Source organism: Lissotriton helveticus, chromosome 6 (assembly GCF_964261635.1).
Source record: "Lissotriton helveticus chromosome 6, aLisHel1.1, whole genome shotgun sequence".
Lineage (NCBI taxonomy): Eukaryota > Metazoa > Chordata > Amphibia > Caudata > Salamandridae > Lissotriton > Lissotriton helveticus.
In genome coordinates, this window is record NC_136067.1 from 909,021,232 (window position 1) to 909,041,058 (window position 19,827).

Below are 19,827 nucleotides of genomic sequence, written 5' to 3' on the forward strand. Positions count from 1 at the left end.
GGATGTTGCGTTGTAAAAGTTTCGTTGTAATGGTAGTGCGTTGTAAAAGTTGCGTTGTAAAGGTTGTTTCCCTCCTGGATGAGGGTCAATTAGGGCCAAAGAATTCCCTGTCATATTCGGTTGGTCATATACTGGAATATTTTCCTATCCCTTCACACAGCTAAAACAGCATGTAAACTGGCTTAATTTAAACATCCCACCAGAACAAATTCAAGTCATCCTCGAGATTATCTTTCAACAACTTGGATTGATACTAGGTGAGTGAGTAAATAAAGATCTGCACATTGACAAAAGGTGTAGACAGTGCTCTGAGGTCTTGGGCAATGTCGGGTAGGGCAACCTAACTTGCTACATTTTACAAAGAAAAGCAAGCTGTATCCGTTGCTGGGTTTTGGGTACACTGCATTCCACTGTAAAACTCATTTAGATTTGCATAATTGAGTGCCTAATCACCACCAGTTTGCCCAGTATATTACCTCAGCCTTTGGTCATGTTTTTAAAAAAAATAGAAAAGCACCTCATGGACAGATTTATCTTCTGTGACATATTCATAAATAAAGAAACAGGAATCCTGGGAGTACTACTAAGAAAATTTTTCCTTTGCAATTTTTTATGAAACTTAAAATATATAGTGTTTTATTTTTAGACGAAAGCAAAATCTATCTAAGAGTTAATTCATTTCTTCTTCTCTTCGCCTCTTGTTGCGAAGAGTGTAATTTGTTCATCAACCTGTGGATTTCTTGTATTATCACTTTCATATCAATCTTGCTTTTGGAGGCTTCGTAAGTCACTTCATTGAAAGGAAACACCAGCATAAACTCTCCTACTTGAGGGAGAGGCTTGTTGTCTATATCGGATACAAAGTACAAAGACAGAGCCTCTCTTGCCCGCTGCAAATTGGAAAAGTGAGAGGATCCATTGGTGGACTGTCTACGTCTTGCTGAGATCAACATCTGTGATGATACTTTAGCTCGTGCTGAATATTGAGGCATATTCATTCTTTCTCGCAGTTGTGATGTTAAGGTCTTCCTAGGATGTGTTCCAGAAATAATACTGTTCACAGGCACTTCTTTGCTGAGTGAGCCATGAGCGAGCTGTATGAGGGACTGTTCTTCGTTGGATGTGGGTTGAACACACAGTTCCCCGGGAAGTACACTTTCATTCCTTGGATGCTTGGGTTGACTGTTTCTTTCCAAAAAGACATCTTTGCTTTGTCCAGAATGACCATTGCTAAAAGGAATACTGTCCTTAGCCGAACAAAACGCACCACATGTTGCCAATTCACAGCTGTCAGTATAACAAAAGTGTGAGCACTGTAAAGAGCTTGCAGATTTGTCTTCAACTCCAAAACTCAAATGTTTTTCATTTGCACACCTGTCATCGGTCCTTTGAGAATGGCCACTTATAAAATGAAGTCCAGAGTCCGTTTTTGTTCCATTGTCAATTTTCATAGAGCTGTCAATTGGCTTATAGTTCAGAAGTTCAATCAGGTCATTGATGAGACCTTTTTTCACAATTATGTCACTAGAACAGTCTAAAGATAGAGCTGGGCTGAAGTTTACCTCTAAAAGCCATGGCTTGAAGCTTTCATCTATGAGGATATCAAAGCCAAATAATTCAAAGCAGTTGGGAGCCTGTGGAACAGAAGGTGCAATGGCAAGCAGGGTCAGTGTCACAATGTTATGAATTTTCTGCCACAGCAGCACGTCATCCGTCTCTAGGCTGCGGAGGTAAGAACGAAACTGACTCAGAGTCCATTTGCATCCAGAGCCCACGCGCTCCTTGTCTTTGCTGTAAGAAGCCCCAAACTTATTGATGCTTGTGTTGGTCAGATGAGCATAAATATTGCTGAGTGAACTGAGATCAAACTTTTCTGTTGCAAATCTCACCAGACCTTCCTGGTATACATAAACGGTGAGGGGGCTAAAACTTGTGACGCAGGCGTAAATACGGAGGTCAAACTTGTATCCGGATATGAGTAAGGGGCTGGTGATATATTTCTGAACTATGACTGTGCAGTCATACGTCAAGTCTTTTATGTCATTGAAAATAAAGATCCCTCTCCCACGAGACAGGTCGGCAGGCTTACAAATCCAGTAACTTTGCTTTGAGTCATGTGACTCTCTCTCCTTGGTATATTCTGCGATGAACTTAGTGTAGTCGTTTGGCAAGATAAATGCCACTGGGCTAAAATCATATTGGGACACACCGTAAATCCCTTGCATGCGTTTTAAATGTCTTGCCAAAGTGTCCTTCCTCATCATTGTGGCGGTTTTAGGGTGATGGTTAAGGCGCTGCCATGGTTTAATGCTGTCATGCTCAGGGGCACGGAAAGCAGAGCCCCGCCATTGCAAGTTCCACTTCGTCTGGTCTTGAACATGATCGTCAAACTCTCTCCATCCACGTTCAAGTAAAACCTGTCGAACCACATCAGGGGCACTGTTATGGAGACGAAACACCAAAGGACCCTGCATGTTGTCTTCAAAATCTCTTGCCATACTCTGGAAAGTTCTGTTTTCTACAGAGGAACAGAAGGGAGAGGTTAGATTGATTAAAGGACTAACATTCACTTCAACAACGGTTTGAATAAAAAACAAGAATATCTACCCTTCTTAAAATCCATGCAGATCTCATTTACAACTATATTCCAATTTTTTGCAGTGACAATTCATCACCCTTGTATCTCCTTCCTGTGTGTGCACATGGTCTGAACATTGGAGGAGAATAGACTGGATATACATTAAGGGCACATCTTGAAGTGTCCCCATACTTGGCAGCATACTCGAACAAGAACTGGCAAAGCCAATCAATATAGTGTTGGCTGCTAGCCGTTTGGCTTGGCAATGATTGTTTTGTAACGGTTTTGGTAAAACTTTATTGTTGGATGAGCTGCCGGACCCTCGCTACTATAAAAAAAATGGATAAAAGTACAAATAATTTTTGGGGTCTCAAAAAGCTCACATTGCCATAGCAGGCTTGATACCGGAGGGAACTACTTCGACCACTGATGTGCTCCTTCTAGAAGAGCAGAGTGCCATCACTCACATTGGAGTTAGCCAATTGCTGAAGTCTGCCGACCAACTGCCCCATGCAGTATGCTGTGACAGATTCAAAGATGCAGATGGCTGGCTAGACAGCTCTACAAGTAAGTACAATCTTTATATATACTTAAAATAAAATCAGGCATAGGCGAACGCCTGACCTGAAAATACTCAGATATTTTTTACGAACGCCATAAACTGTAATGTTAACTAATAGAATTGTGCTGCGCGAAAAAAATGTGCACCCTGAAAATCCATCTCAGCAAAATAGAAAATATTTAAATGTTCCACCTTTTCAAATTGACAGCAATAAATACTACGCATACAAAGCAAAATAATACCTTCGATGCAAAGTTTGAGTGCGGTCCTCTGATTATTTTTGAAGACGTGAAGCATGGTGCCTCCGTTTTAATGGTAAGTGTCAACCAAAGCCAGAAGTGGTAGCCAAGTTTTGTAATCACAAAGAGAGAAAGGAGATTTACCACGTGACAGTGTTGCAATATTATGTTATAGTCGTCTGGGTAAAGAAACTTTACCTTGCATGTTTACCTGTAGAGTAAAATATATTACTTTTATTACATGATGTATTGAGTGGGTCATGATGACCATCCCTTCCTTCAGCAATGGTAATTAATACTAATAAGCACATTACACTCTGCACAATTGTAATAAATATTTGTTTTAAATGTTCGCGAACCAAAATCAGGGTGCAAGTGGTTCAATTTGTGCAGCTGGGTAAAATCACACTAAGAGATCCTCTCACTAGAAGAAGAATTGTTTTCATGTGTAAAGTTGTTGAAAACTGAAATCTGTGAGGCAGCACTCAGCTTTTTTCTATGTACATTTCACTGTACTTCAGTAGTAAATGAGAGAATGTGTGTTCATGAGAACAGTTGCTCAAAATAACATGTTATTGGGTCACATTTATAATCGCTACCAAGGCAGACACATATACACAATAAAAGTTCACCTAATTAATATTTGGAGGGTATGGATCATCTTTTTGGCTATTACTCTTTACAAACATTAATGAAGTACAATATATCCTCGTAAAAATATTATTTCAAATAGATCTAAAGTATGATTTTGTATCCCCTTTTGTCGAGCATTGGAGATACATGCAATTTCGTGCACTATAAGAGGTCGGCCTAAATAGATCACAAGTGGTTTAGCTTTTCCATCGCACACATGAAAAGTTAAATGTTTTTATCTTCAGTTTTAAACAACTGATGCTTGATTGTCATTATGTATAAAAATGTAGGGGCATATTTCAAGCCCCTTACGCTGCCGGTGCGACCTGCTTCCCCATATTTACAAGGACACATATTCAAAGGGGCCATATTTACAAGGACACGAAAAGGACACGAAAAGCCACGCAAGGTGGCTTTACGTGTCCTTGTAAAAATGGCCCCTTTATAATCAACACTTTGTGTGAAGGGGATGTGCCATGGGTGTTGCTGTGGGTGTTCCCACTCAACACCCATGGCTTCTGCCGCATTTTCAGATTCATGAGAAATCGTAAACCTGGAAATGCGTTGGGATGCTACGCGTAGGGAGGAGCAACACGGACATTTGTTTTAATTTCTCCTAGTTTTTTTCCTCTTTCTATGTGGGCTGCATTCTGCATCACACATAGGAAGAGGAAATCCCTTCCTGCACAAAAACAATCATCCCTGTGATGCAGGGACCAATGTACCATGGTGCAAGGGTGCCTGCGTCAGTGCCTGGCAGCTAATTGTGCACCAGTGCAGGGGAGAGTAAAGGAATCTGTCAATCATTGTACACACAACGCGTCCTTTTGCTTTGGAATTAATGCAGCATAGTGGCTTGCGGCACAGCGCTGCGTTAATTCCTTGTAAACAAGGCCCTATTGGCCCTACCGGCCGTGCTGCGTTAATTCCGAATCAAAGGCCATGCCCTCACCGCAACACGAAGACAGACAGTTTCTCTGCCCCCCTGGGGGCTGATGGGGGTAGTTACCCTCAATCTGCTCTCCTAAGAGGGCAGAACGCTCAATAAACAACCAGGGTCTGTAATCAAAATAAAATATAAGGCTGAGGCTGCGCACTAGGAGTATGGCCATGCCGCCACAAAAATATGGTGACTGTCTTTCTGGAGTCCAGTTGGGGTGTTTACCCCAATCTGCCGGGGGCGGGGGGACTAAAAGAGTATAAGGTTGGGGGCTGCACTTCAGGGGGATGGCCATGCCCTACCCCAACAAGAAGCAGCACAGTATTTTTCCTCCCCTCGTGGGAGAATTACCCCAATTGTCCTCCTTGGGAGCAGAAAGCCCACTAGACACCAGGAACTACATTTATGCAGTGTTGTTTTGGGGGCAGGAAAATCCTCCTGAAGATGGGCCCATATTCTAACCCACCTTGCGGCCATATAGAAGTTCTGCCTACTAAACACCAGTCATTTTAAAAAGGAGCCAGACAAACAAAAGGAAGGTTGGGCCTGCTCACCATGGCATTGAGCCACATTTCCTCGCCAGAAAGGGCAATAGTGTCTCGCTGCCCCCCTGAGGGCAGGTAGGAGGTGTGTCCCAATTGCAGAGATGGCCCCAAATATGCCGTCGGTGGTAAATATATCCATTTGACAGCTAGGATTTTGCATTTGTGGCAAAAGAAAGTGGTGCAGGTGTTGCACACTGGCGTTGGTCACACCCTCAGCTTCAAAAAAGGAACAAACTAGTGTCCTAGCCACCCCTTTCCAGGCTAGACAGTAGGTTAGCCCCAATTTGCTCACTGTATAGCAGAAATATATATATGTGTTAAATAATGGGGTGAGTCTAGACATTCTAACATCCACCCCACTGTGATCCATAAAGCATCAATAGTCTTTCTGCTCCCCTGCAGACTAAGAAATCCCATTCCAATAGCAAACGAGAGGACATTTGATTCCTTTGGGTGTTGTTTTTACATATGGATCAGGAGAGTGTGGCTAACTCCCAATATCGTCCCACTTACAATAGTAAATGCCTGTACTTTTTCAGCATGGGTAGGCTGTCACTTGGGAAAACCTACCAGACCCAGACAGTTCTGAAAACTAGACACCCATGGGAGTCCAGGGTTGTGTGCTTTTGGTGGATCCCACGATATTTTCTTACCCACAATGTCCTGCAAACCGCAAACTTTGACTAAAAACACTCACTTTTCTCACGTCTGTGAGGGAAACTTTTGGAATCTGTGGGGAGCCACGAATTTCTTACCACCCAGCATTCCTCCAAGTCTGCTGATAACAATGGGAGTGGGTGAGCCAGGAGACCTTGACACAAAAGGCCCTAAAGCACTACATTGTTAGATCAGCGATAGGGGTACCTGCAGTATTTAGAAACTTCCAGAATCCCCAGTAATCCAGAAAAATCCTACTATCAGGGGACTCCCATTGAGCTTGATTTGAACGGTTCCTATTGCGGGCACTAGTCCGAGCCACACAATTGGAGCAGCATTTTTATTTGCACAAGTAGGGTAGCACTGAGTTGTAGGAATTTTGTGGATTTCTGCAAATTCCAGAAATTTCCATCACAGAAATCTACAGAAAATATGTGATTTCAGGCATCGTTTTAGGTTTGCGAGGCATTGAGGTAAGGAAACCTCATGGGATACACGTAAGGCACATCACCCTAGAATACCATGTTTGTCCACATTTCAAAAATACTTGTCATTTGTAGGTTTTCATGGGTGGCACCACAGCACAGCCCCAAATACTGCAGCTACCCCGATTGCTTATCTCTCAGTGTAGCACTTCTGGGCTTTTCTGTGTCGTGGTCCTGTGGCTCACCCACTCTAATGGAGTACAGCTCCTATTGTGGGATAGTAAATATGTGGCTCGCCGCAAATACAGAACTTTGTGTCACAGAAATATGAGGTAAATATGTGATTTTTACCAAAGTTTGAAGTTAGCATGGGCTTCTGGGTAACATATTCTATCTAGCAAAAGCCACTCAAGTCACCCCACCCTGGATTCCCTCAGCTAGATTAAAAAAAAGTGCATGTTTTCTTGGTTGCCCCTAAGTGCAGGCTGAGCTAGGACCCCAAATCTACAGCTACCCACGTTGTAAAAAAAGGATACATTTTGAGTAGACAAATGTGATGTATTCAAGTAGTGTTCTGTGCAATTTCCTATTGTGGGCACAAGGCCTTCTCACACAAATGAGGTAGCATTATTATCGGGGGACTTGGGGGAATGCTGAATGGAAGTAAGTTTGTGGCTCCCTGCAGATTCCAGAACTTTCCATGACAGAAATGCAAGAACATTTCGTTTAGTCCAAGTTTGAGATTTGCAAGAGATTCTGGGTAAAATAACTGCTGAGAGCAATGCAAATCACCCTGTCCTGGATTCCCCCAGGTGTCTAGTTTTCTAAAATGTGCATTTATTTATTTATTTATGGGCTTGTATCGCGCTAGAATCCACTCCTGAAGGAGTATCTCTGCGCCCAAAAAGAAACGCCAGTGACAAAGAGGGAGGAAGAATAGCCAGTCATGAGAAAAGAAAGCTAGTGGAAAGGTTTAATGCCATGTCACATTTTAAACAGAAAAGTTTTCAACTTTTTTCTAAAGATCAAATGATCTGGACATTGCCTTAGCAGAAATGGGAGCTTGTTCCACAGTACAGGCCCAACCACTGATAGAGCTTTGCCACCCTGCCTTGCCTTTCTAATCCTAGGAACTCGCAGGAGCAGCTGATCGCTCGACCTGAGGGTGCAGGCAGGGACATATGGAACAAATTTCTCTGCCAAGTAGAGAGGTCCCAGTCCATATAAGCTTTTATGGACTACACAACAGGTCTTGAATTTCACTCTCTGACGACTGACAGCCAGTGCAGCTTTTCCAGGAGCGGTTTAGAGGGAGACCTGGGGGGGGCATTCAGAACCAATCTGGCAGCAGTGTTTTGTACCACTTGAAGTTTATCAAAACTTCTTCTTTTGCGGATGCCAGCAGTCCGTTGCAATAGTCGAGCCGACTAAGCACTAGGGCCTGCACCAGAGTTTTTCGTGTGGAATCGGGAAGTAGCAGAAATACTTTGCGTAGGAGTCCTATCACATGGAAACAGGATCCCACTATACTATTCCCGTGCTGTTTTAAGGATAGCTCATGATCTAAGCGGACCCCCAGGTTCTTCACCACCTGTTATCGTTCAGGAACTGGGCCAAGATCTAACAGCCACCAATCTGGGGCCCATTGTAGTTTAGCCTCTCCAAACAGCATGACCTCCGTCTTGCCCATGTTGCACTGAAGAAGGTTCGACGACATCCATTGGGAAACCGCCTTCATACCTTCGGAGGAAGATTGTTTAACCTCCGAAGTGAGGGATTTGAACGGGAAGAGGAGCTGGGTGTCATCAGCATAGGACACTGGGATGAAACCAAAGGCTTGTAAACAATGTGTGATCAACAAACCACGAAGGATGCGCTCCTTTCACATGAAACGGGGGAGTTTCTTCACTCACTCATTATGTAAAGGTTGCGATATTTCATCAATACCATAAATTCATAACGCTTTAGTTCGATGAGTTCATAAATCTTTTAATTTGTTCATTTCTTATCATCTTGTTCAAGATGTTGAGTTTAATTCATTCTAGTCATGAATATCAACTTGCTTATAATATGCCCAATGCATTTCGGGTTAATAGACTAACCCTTCATCAGGGGCCTGTGAAAAATGAAAAACATACAGGACCTTAGCATTCAGAAAAACATCAAGTATATACATATTGCAAAGGTTAACCAAGAAACAAATGAAGTCATTACAGAGCTACATAAAAGTACGAAAACATATTCAAAACATTGGAGTGTATGTGCACGCTCTTTGCTAGTTTTAACATGATTGTGGGGCCAGCCATAAGTGCAAATATATGTGTGATTGCTCGAGGAAGCCTGGAGGGCATAATACTGACATGTGCCGTTAAGTTTATTCAAAATGAATATTGACGTGTGTATCGGATTACACCAAACCGGTATAGTACCATGAGGCTGAAGAGCGCGGAATGCGGTTACCAAATGTTACGGGGGGAACTAAAAATCAAGGCAGCGGAGAGCAAACTTACTGCAAGCAACGCGGTGCACTCGTTCCTTTCCGGGTACGGAATCTGCTGGATAAACGAGAAGCCAATCACAAGGCTTCTTGTATAGTGGATGGGTCACGTGGTGTACGTTTATCGAACAAGAACTACGTGAGAACAAAAAGTATCGTACTGTTGAACTAAAATCCAAATAAGTGTGGAAAAACTTCGCTAGACGAGCAGAAAATAGAAATAAATATAAAAAATAAAATATAAAAAAGTCGGTCAGGTTACAGTCTTTCAAAGCGGGCCTAGTAGCCATTGCGACTAGAAAGAGGCTTAGCTATTGGATGGAAGTACCGATCACGTGATTACTAATGTCAAAGGAAAATAGAATAATAACGTTTTCGGGATGCTGCGGGTGAAACCGTGGGTAATTTTGGTATAATAAACATACAGAAGGAGTTGGGGTGAGGCACGGAAATAGTGCAAATATCGCTAGCGCTGGCATAGTGACCATAGTAACTGGAAGTTATTAATCATTCAATAACTCATGTTGAAATATGGTAAACACTAGATAATCGTAAGTTGTGATGCAATTAAACAGATTGAGTATCTACAGTCATATGTACACCAAATACAAAGGATAATAAAAAACATAAAATGCAAAATCAAGTTAAAAGTACTGGCAGGATTCATGGTTATCCATGTGGTGTGAGTCTCAAGCGGGGGAGAAGAAGGGTCTGTGACCCTTTGCTGTGTAACAGTCAATAAAGTTCATAGAAAGCTCTCATAATTTTTGCCAGGGGGGCCACATAGATATTAAAAAGAGTTGTGCTCAGACACGAGCCCTGTGGCACCCCTTTGGTGATTTTAACCTCAGCTGACCGAAACTCACCCATGTTGACACATTGAGTGCGCTCGGACAGAAAGCTCTTCAGCCAGGCCAGTGCCCTATCTTCTATTCCAATCTCTGCAAGACGTCTGGTCAAGATGTTGTGCGATATCGTATCGAACGCTGCCGATAAATCTAACAGTACCAGGACCACAGAGAAACCCTTGTCCTGGTACATGCGGAGATCCTCCATTACCGACAGCAAGGCCGATTCGGTGCTGTGATTTGGCCTAAAGCCAGATTGAGAGTGGTCCAGGCTTCCGGTTTGTTCAATAAAATTTGAAAGGTGTTTGTTCACATGCTTCTCCATGATCTTATTCGGGAAAGAGAGCAGAGATATGGGCCTAATATTGGATAGGTCCGTCCATGGGATGGAGGTGTTCTTCCGGATTGGTTTCACCAATGCCTTTTCCCCCTTGCGCGGGACACAACCCTCAGCAAGGGAGAGGTTGGCATGCCCTGGATATCAGGACCGAGCACCTTGCCAACCACCGGCATGATTCTGGCTGGAATCTGATCTGATGGACAACCGCTTTTTATTTGGCTCACCAGGTCCTCCACCTCCTTCAAAGAAATGTCTGGGAACCTAGAGAGTATATCAATTCTGGCCCCTTCTGTAGCATGGGGTGGCACCTTAGACTGACTGGTAGAGAGATTAGAATCCGTGATTTTTTCATAGATTCTATCTATTTTCTCTGTAAAAAAGCATGAGATGTCGTCACATAATTGTTGAGACGACATGTCTATGCTTTCACAGGCAGCTGGTTTGACAAAGGTCTCCAGAATCTGATATAATACTTTAGAAGCACTCCCAGCAGCCAAAAGTTGAGACGCAATGTGATTCTTACGGGCTGCTCTAATGGCTTTATGATATGAGCTTAATGTTGCCTGGTAGCATGTTCTATCTGTTTCCTGGTGTGAGGATCTCCAGGCCCTTTCCAGTTTCCTAACTGCACGTTTGAGGGCTCGTAACTGATCTGAAAACCAGACTTCCTGCTTTTGGACTGGTAGGGATTTATAAGATTTCACAGGGGCAATATGTTCCACAGCTATATGAATGGCTGACTCATATTTACAAAGTGCTACCTCGATATTCTCGGTGGGCATGATATTTGGTGCTACAAAAGCCTCCTTAAAAGTCTCGTGAGACACCTTATGCCATTGTCTCCTCTACTCTGGCAGTGGTAGTGGGTTATTGAAGGATTTACAAGGGTTAGGCATAGTAAATTCTAAAATAAAATGATCAGTCCAGTTGACCTGCTTCGGTGTATGGCATACGATCGCAGGAGAATTAGAAAGAACTAGGTCTAAAGTGTGATGAGTAGGTCCAATGTTATGCTGTATAAGACCTATCAATGAGAGATCCGTCAAAAGGGATTGGGTTTCCACACTATCCTTCAACTCACTATGAATATTAAAATCCCCTAACAATAAAAAATCTCTACCTGTATTGACATGAGGGGCCAATGCCGCTATCAGGGAGATCGAACATTTTGTACAAGGACCATGAGGGCGGAATACTAAAGCCCCTTTCCAGCTATTCTTTTCTGAGGTACCAATCTTAAAAATCATCATCTCTAGATCCGTAGTACAATACTGATCTAAGATGGAAAGAGCTATACTACTCCTGTGTACTATGGCTATGCCACCTCCTACCTTGATGGGGCAATCTAATCTCGCTATTTTATATCATGCAGGGATCCCAAGAGTAATAGCAGGGACTGAGTGGGGTTTGAGCCACGTTTCTGTAAGAAAACAGAGATCCGGTTGGTAAGTTGAAATAAGGTCCCAGACCTCGGTATGATGTTTGGGCAATGATCGTATATTACAAAGTAAGTTTCTCCACCCCAATTGTCTATGAGATACCATTCTTGTAGGCATTTTTCGGTATGGATCTGCACCTTCATGTCTATACTGTGCTTGAAACCTACAGTTGCGGCATGAGAACGGTCCCTCTGGGGGAAAACCCCCCTCTCTTACACAGCCAGCCAGGGGGGCTACCTGTATAGCTAAAAGTGCTCTAGAAGAATAACTCACCCCTTTCAAAGAGTGCCCTTCATGGTTAGACAACGATGTTAAGGCCCTGGCTCCGTCCGATCGCGGAGGTGCGTCCTTAGGTGCTCCCCTACGCCCGACCGCTGCGCGCTCGTTGCGACGAGAGGGCTAAATAGCCCTTCCTATCTGAGAGCTAGAGCGCTAACCGCTCGTGTGGTTCGAAGTCCCTGGCTCTTCCTGTCCCGCCCTCCGCTCAACGGTACTGGTTACCGAGTCGGAACGGGGCGGGCAGGCAGTGTGATCGAGCACAGGCTTCCCCAGGTGAGTGTGGGCCCCCCAGTTACAACTGTGACACCAAAAGATGCTCAATGTGCAAAACAATCTGAAAAAACAAGGGTGGCTGGGCCCAACGGGAAGGAGGGTAGGCAGGGCCACAATACTATAATGAGAAAAATGTTTGCCTATGCCTCCAGCTTTTGAATCAAACACCATTTAGTTGAGGATAAACCACACTTTATTAGTTTATCCTGACATTGATTTATGTAGTTGATTTGTACACAGTTTGAAAAAAGTTATATTCATTCCATCAAAACAGACATCAGATAACTATCAACTTCATGTCTGGCCATATACAAAAAAGGCAATTTTTGTGCATATATACAAATGTGCAATAGGAAATCAATAAAGAATTTTTAACAAAACCACATTTACCCGTGAATGCATAATCATGACATGGACAAGTGTATTATAAAAAAACATTGCATGGAAAAAGGATCACAAACATAGGGAGAGAAAATAAAGAAAGAACATTTTTTTTCTTTTCTTTTCAAATTATTTTTTGCAAAGTCAACTCCCTACTCCTGAACCAATATACACGTTAAAATTCAGGAACCAATGCCCATTTGTGCATCAAGCATATAAGTCTAAGTGTCAAAAAATGATGTCGAAGATGCCGACGCGTTTCGAGTCCTGTTACACAATTTACAGGAATCTCATCAGGGCGGTGTAATTCTAGTCCATTGGAACTTCCAGTGTTCAAGTGTAGCCCAAAGTTGCTCCTATTTTTGTGGAAGATCGTCTATGCCGAATGGTCTGAACTGCGAGGTTGCTGACCGATCGGCAATTGTGCCGGCGTCAGAGGGTCAATCAAATTTTATGATTCATTGTGTTTTTCTAAATGGCTTCAGAAAAGCGGAAAAAATGTCTTCTCCGTAAACAACTGATCCTTCGTTTTGTCGTTTTTCCGTTTTCTCACTCAAAGGCGAGCGTTGAACGCTGCTCCTCAGTCTGTCTGCTAACCGGCACGCACAGAAAGTGGGTGTCACCCACAGACAGACTGAGGAGCAGCGTTCTAGTGGATTTAGTGGTATATTGCTTCTGTAAACAAGCACTGTAACAAAGAGTTACAGATGAAAACGTAGTCACAAAATGGCCCTTTTTTCCAATTCATTTTCAACATTTTTTCATTTTAACAGTTTGTTTCTTTGGTAAAACCTTGATGAATTTATACATATGACTGACCCCTTGCTGAATTCGGAATTGTTTCTTTTTTTCAGAAATCTATAGCTGTTCTGGATCACTGACACACTGTTTCCACTGCAAACCGGAAGTAGGTCAAGATCACAAAAAATGGGGAAAATGGGCTACCTTTTTGAAAGATGCCAACATTATGGTACAAAAAGTAGGTTTATTTAGTCAGCTCACCATGTTCCTGAAATCTGGGAAGATGGTGACTTTAAAAAAACCAGACACTTTTATCCAGAGCAAGATTCCCTATTTTTCCTCAAAAACTCAACATTTTGCAATATTTTGCGTATTTTCTTGCTCCCCTCTTGGTGAATCCACAAACCCTGAAGACTTTTAGAATCCCTAGGATGTTGTTAAAAAAAGGACACAACTCTGACTTTGATACCTTATGTGAAAAAATATTATGGAGCCCTAAACGTGAACTACCCCCAAATAGGCGAAAAAGGGCTCAACACTGGGGGGGGGGCTGTCCCAGCAGTTAAGGGGTTACTCTCCTTATTTCCAATATGTATAGCTCCCCAAAAAACAATATATTACAAACAACAGGTGCAAAGATAGGATAGTGTATTGAACTTCTCAACATCCCAATTCTTGAATGTACACTTCATGCACTTAAAAGGACTAGGGGCCATATGTATCAACATTCTGTTTTACGATTCCTAAACAGCGATTTTTAAGGAATCGCTATTTAGAAATCACAAAATGGTATGTATGTAGGAAATCGCTTCTTTTTAGCGATTCCTTACAATTCCTAAATTGCGATTAGCAAATTGCTAATCGAAAATTTCCCATTCATTTCTATGGGCCAGGAGGCCCATAGGAATGAAGGGGAAATTTGCGATTAGCAATTTGCTAATCGCAAATTGTGATTATTTTCAAGGGTGCAGGAGTGTCTCAAGAACACCCTGCTGCACCCCTGAAAATGACATGTGTGCGCATATGGCACACATACATGCCCTAAGGGCATGTATGAGCGTCACATGGCACCTTTTGATGTTTAAAAAAATGCTTTTTTAAAAGAATTCGAAACTTACCACCAACTAGAAGTTGGTGGTAATTTGCGATTCCTTAATGGCATTTTGGAATGTTTTTTTCCTTGTTACATTGCATTTAAGGAATCGCAAAATTTGCAATTCCTTAAATGCAATCGCAAAATAAGGAATGGCAAATTTAGCGATTCCTTATTTTGCACCAAAAATGTATTATACATACCATTTAGCGAAAATGGGTTCGCAAACGCCGGAATTCTGCGAATTTCGGCGTTTACGAACCCATTTTGCTTTGATACATATGGCCCTAGGTTTGTCCGCACTCCACTGCAATGCAAAAAATTACTTTCAAAAGCCCAAAGCCATCTTCATTAATTCACTTCAGCCTTTGAGTATAGGTCCATATATAAGACTTAAAATAAAGACAAAAACATTTCAATGTCACAACATCCTACACTTTTTCCGTGATAGATGCCCACTGTAGGTTACATACAGGAACCCCTTTATTCACCTTATCCGCACATATAAAAGATTTACTGTGCCAACATGGATACGTAACAACGCACTACTACAGAGGATACCGGGGGGAGGGGACTAGGAGGACAGAATATCTCTATATGCCGATGACATCCTTCTGTACCTAACTAACCTGTATAGATCGGTCCATAGGGGCCTACAGGTTTTTCAGTTGTTCAGTACTTTTTCTAGGATCAACCGGACAAAATCTCTTAAGTTCCCGATGGCCGGTGAAATATCACAGAGACTAGTGGATAATGGATCATGCTCCCCTGCAAATTAAAACTATATTCACATACCTGGGCATGCAAATCTCCACAAATGAGGCAGATTTTCTTGTGGAAAATGTATCTCCACAGATACAGAGTTTAAGAGAGGATGTAGAACATTGCAGAAAACTGCTGATGTCATCGATGGGGAGGGCTGTCCTCTTTAAAATTATGTCGCTGCCCAGCCTAATATATGTATCGCAAAATACCCCACACGTGATCCCACAGAAAGTATTCAGAGACATAAACAGTGAGGTGCGCAAACTCCTCTGGAACGGTGGTAGCGCCAGGATAGCTCTAAGGAAGATACAGAGGGGAGTATACGAAGGGAGACTGGCCGTCCCAGATATCATCAAGTACTACTGGACTTCACAATTAATCGTAGTCAATGACTGGGCCTTTGGAGATCGCGGCAAACCCGCATATAGGGCAGATAAATCACCCGGGGGTATCTAGGTACTAATCGGACAAAACATCCTAAAAGAAACTGAAAAAGGTAGGATTATTTGCCAGGTTTTTAGAGGTTTCCTAAAATCCAGTAGATTTGTTTTGGTTTTAAATTCTGTCACAAGAGAGTTCCATAGCCTGGAAGTGCAAACGATGAAGCCACTCCTACCCCAGTTGGCTTTTTTAAATCTGGGAATGATGAGATTGCCGCTTGTGGATGAGCGTAGTGGACGGGAGGGAAGGTAACGTTGGAAGCGCTGAAATCAGGAAGTCTGGGCCAACACCCTGTTGAGCTCTAAAGGCAATACAAAGTGCCTTAAATTGAATTCGCTTGTTGATGGGAAGCCAGTGCAGGTGAATCAGTGCTTGGGAACCTGATTTATGCTTTGGAATGCCCATAAAAAGTTGTGCCGCTGCATTTTGCAGTGTCTGGAGCTTTTGAAGGAATCGCTTTCAAATGTTGACAAAGAGAGCATTGCCATAGTCAACTTTAGAGAAAGTAAGAGCTATAACCACCCTCTTTTGAAGATTTTCGGGAATATATGGCAAGACTTTCCTTAAGGTTTTTAAGATTAAAAAGCATGATGAGGTGATGTGGTTAATTTGCCCCTCAAAGAATAGGTTGGTGTTGAAGATTATCCCTAGGTTTTTTGCTCTGTTGCTGGGGGTAGGCAGGGGGCCCATTTCCTGGAGCCACCAGTTGTTGGACCAGAAGGATGGGTTATTACCAAATAGCATAACCTCAGTCTTAGAAGAGTTCAGTTTCAAACAATTGCTTCTCATCCAATTCTTGATGTGAATCATACAGTCGTGGAACTGAGCTGCCGTGTTCCCAGGATTGTCTGTGATGGATACAACAATTTGTGTATCATCTGCGTACGAGACCAGAGAGAAGCTGAATGATCTGCTCAGGTCTGCAAGTGGGGTCACATAAAGGTTGAACAAAGTGGGGCTTATAGATGAGCCCTGGGGGACTCCACAGGGCAATGAGAAGGGTGGTGAAATAAAAATCGAGAGACGGACTGGATGCGGTCTTCCAAAAAAGAGGAAATGAATTTGAGCTTGTTATCTTTGATCCCAATGGTTTCAAGGTGGTCAATTAGGAGAGCATGGTTGACCGTGTCAAATGGGGCCGGCAGATCCAAAAGGATCAGTGCCGCATTTCCTCTGCTGTCTATAGTTAGCCTGATATCTTCCGTGGCCATGATCAGTGCCAATTCGGTGCGGTGGTGAGTGCGGAAACCGAAATGTGATGGGTCTAAAGTGTTAGATTTGTCTAGGAAAGTGCTTAGTTCCTTGTTGACCAGTTTTTCAACAAGTTTAGCAGGGAATGGTAAATGAGTGATTGGTCGGTAGTTGGGGTAATCCATATCTAGATGGGTCTTTTTTAATAACGGCAGAATGGAGACTACCTTCAAGTCTTTTGGGTACTAGCCCGCTTTGAATAGATTATTAAAAATGGTTGGAAGGTGAGTAGCTATCACCTTCGGGACTAAGTGAATGATTTTGGCAGGACAAGGGTCTGATGGGGTGCCTGATTTAATCTGAGTCAGTGTAAGTTGTGTCTGTTCAACTGACAAAGGCCCAAAGTGAGTTAGTGTGGAGACATTGTTGTTTACCTTATAGGATCTGCAGATAGAGCCCTTCATTTGATTATTGTCTTGACAAGAGTCGTAAAACGATTTGACTTAATCTTGATAATGAAGTGCTAACCTGTTGCAGAAATGTTGAGTTGTGTTTGGGTTCTTGGTCTCTGGAAGTTTTGATCGTTTTTTAACTGTAGCAAAGAGCTACTGAGAGGAATTTATAGCTCCTTCTATTTTGGCTACAAAGTATTCCTTTTTTACTATAAGAATTTTCTTTTTGTAAGTCAACAGCTTTTTATTGTAGGCCTCTCTGTCAGCTGATATATACTCAAGTCTCCATTTACGTTCAGCTCTCCTGCATTCCTGTTTTAACAATCTAAGGTAAATATTGAACCAGGGATCAGAAGGCTTAGACTTATGGCTTTTAGATTTTTTTGGTGGGACTAGTTGATTCAAAGCGGTGTCCAGCCATTGATGGTAATTGGGGGCTGACAAGTCTATATTGGAGCCGAGCGGAGGAGTTGAATGGACGAGGGAGGCATTAAGTTGCCCGGCGTCTGTGGTATTCCACCGACGCTTCATGCTACTCCCAATTTGTGGGTGAGCTGATTCTACTTTAGATAGCCCATTTATCTCGAACATGACTGCCTAATGGTCTGACCAAATCAATGGGAGGGAGGATAGCCAGTGAACCCGAGGGTTATCTGTAAAGATACCGTCTAAGAGGTGACCGGCTATATGCCCGGGGCACTGAACTATTTGTTTTAGACCTGCCCCAGCCATATTATCCAATAGGATTGAGGAATCTGGATCCAGAGGGTTTTCCAAGTAAAAATTAAAATCGTAAAATCTGTGGTGTCTACTTTGTGTTCTATAGAAATACCCATAGATTGAATAAAGGCGCTTCTGGAGCCGGGTGGTCGGTAGACAAGGAGTCCATTAAAGGAAGAGTAACTATTTTGTTCGATTTTTAAAATAAATAGCTTCACATGGGGACATGTTGGAAAGGGTGTTCAAATGTTCTCTAAAAAGGATTGCAAGACCGCTGCCCTTTTTTAGGGGGCGGTCTTGTCTGTGTATCCTGAATCCTGCCAGTTTTGCTCCGAGTAGGTCTGGGCCAGAATTAGAGTCTGTCCAAATCTCAGTGATAAAAGCCAGGTTGATGCTCTGGCTTTCGATAAAGTCAGCAAACTCAAGAGCATGCATAGCAAGAGATCTGGCATTGATGAGCATGCAATTGTAACTACCATTTTGTGTTTTTGCACTTGCCTTTACTAAATGTGTGTGGGAGAGAGGCCTATGGTTTGGGTTAGTTAAAGAGAAGTTACAAATTGGGCATTTAATACCCACATAGTCATCGGGAGTGGCCAGAAGTAGCTCAGTACAGGGCTCACGTCAGGTATTAAGTGTGAGCATAGTATCCCTGGAATATCTAAGTCGTTCCTTGATTTCTGGGGTGAAATTGACAGGGGGACTGGCACGGAGCATGACCCGAGCGCAGTGGCCGCAGATGGACCTGCATCTGATTTTGAAGCCTATGGAGCGGAAGTGGGAAAAGGCTGGACAGTCACCCTGGCAAGATGGAGGTCAGCGAGGGTGCAAGGAAAATAGTGGGAAAGGAAACTGACTCTCTCCCATATCACTGGGCGATGGGGACTAGGGGATACATGGCTGCTTTGTACTGAGGGCACAAAGATAAGTACTTACCTACGCCTACGTGAACAGTTATTCGAGTCTGAAAAGAGGCGACAAAACACGTGGGGTGGAAGGATAAGTTAACAGGGAGAACACTACTAAGGGACAGCGACCAATTGACGAAATTGGGGGCCCCAAGGAGACTCAAGAAATGGGAAAAGCTGGGGATTGAGAAATTAGAGGATGTACGGAAGGGCTAGAAACCGCTCACATTTATGGAACTCCAGGGGGAGTACGAGTAGGCGGAAACGGAGCAATATAAAAAAGTACAACTCAGACACGCACTCTAGCAGCACATAGGGGAGGGCGACACCCTTCCAGATTATTCCCCCTGGAAGATAGATTGCTGATGGACCCGATGGAGAACAAGGCCACCGACCCTGACACAAAAAAACGCTGCTGTATAATTCCCCAAATCCAGTAGATCCTCTCCAGGCGTCATGGGAGAGGGAATTGGGGCTACTTGAGGATGATGACTGGGAAAAGGCGGTACAAAGCCCCAGGAAGTGGCAATTAGAGCCCAGTTCCGTCCGGTACAGTTGCACTTATTGCATAGATCATATGCCTCTAGATCACTGATACATAAACTGGTATATGGGTTGTCCGAATTCTGTGTTAGGGAATGTAGAGAAATTGGGAAACAGCGTTTATAACGCTGTCAATACCACGTGGGTAGGTAACAATGCGGACGGTATATCGTCCGCGTTGTTACCCCGCATGGCATTACATCGCAAGTCGTTTCTACGACTTGCGCTAGATGGCGCACAACACCAAGGAATGTGTTGGATTGGAATGTGTTGGATTTTAAATTCAACACATTCCCTACTGTTGCGCTAACTGGAGTAGGAATAGTAATTTATACTA

At 43.0% G+C, this 19,827-nt stretch overlaps 1 protein-coding gene across 3 annotated transcripts in view; it reads right to left on the minus strand.

Moving 5' to 3' along the window:
• Nucleotides 1-259: 259 nt before the first annotated feature.
• TTLL2 (tubulin tyrosine ligase like 2) overlaps nt 260-19,827 on the minus strand; it is a 138,922-nt gene continuing 119,354 nt past the window's right edge. For all 3 annotated transcript variants that reach the window (XM_078646895.1, XM_078646896.1, XM_078646897.1), the window contains one exon: nt 260-2,518. In XM_078646895.1, the coding sequence (XP_078503021.1) occupies nt 660-2,498 (1,839 nt within the window). In that variant the 5' untranslated portion in view covers nt 2,499-2,518 and the 3' untranslated portion in view covers nt 260-659. The remainder of the gene's footprint in view (nt 2,519-19,827) is intronic.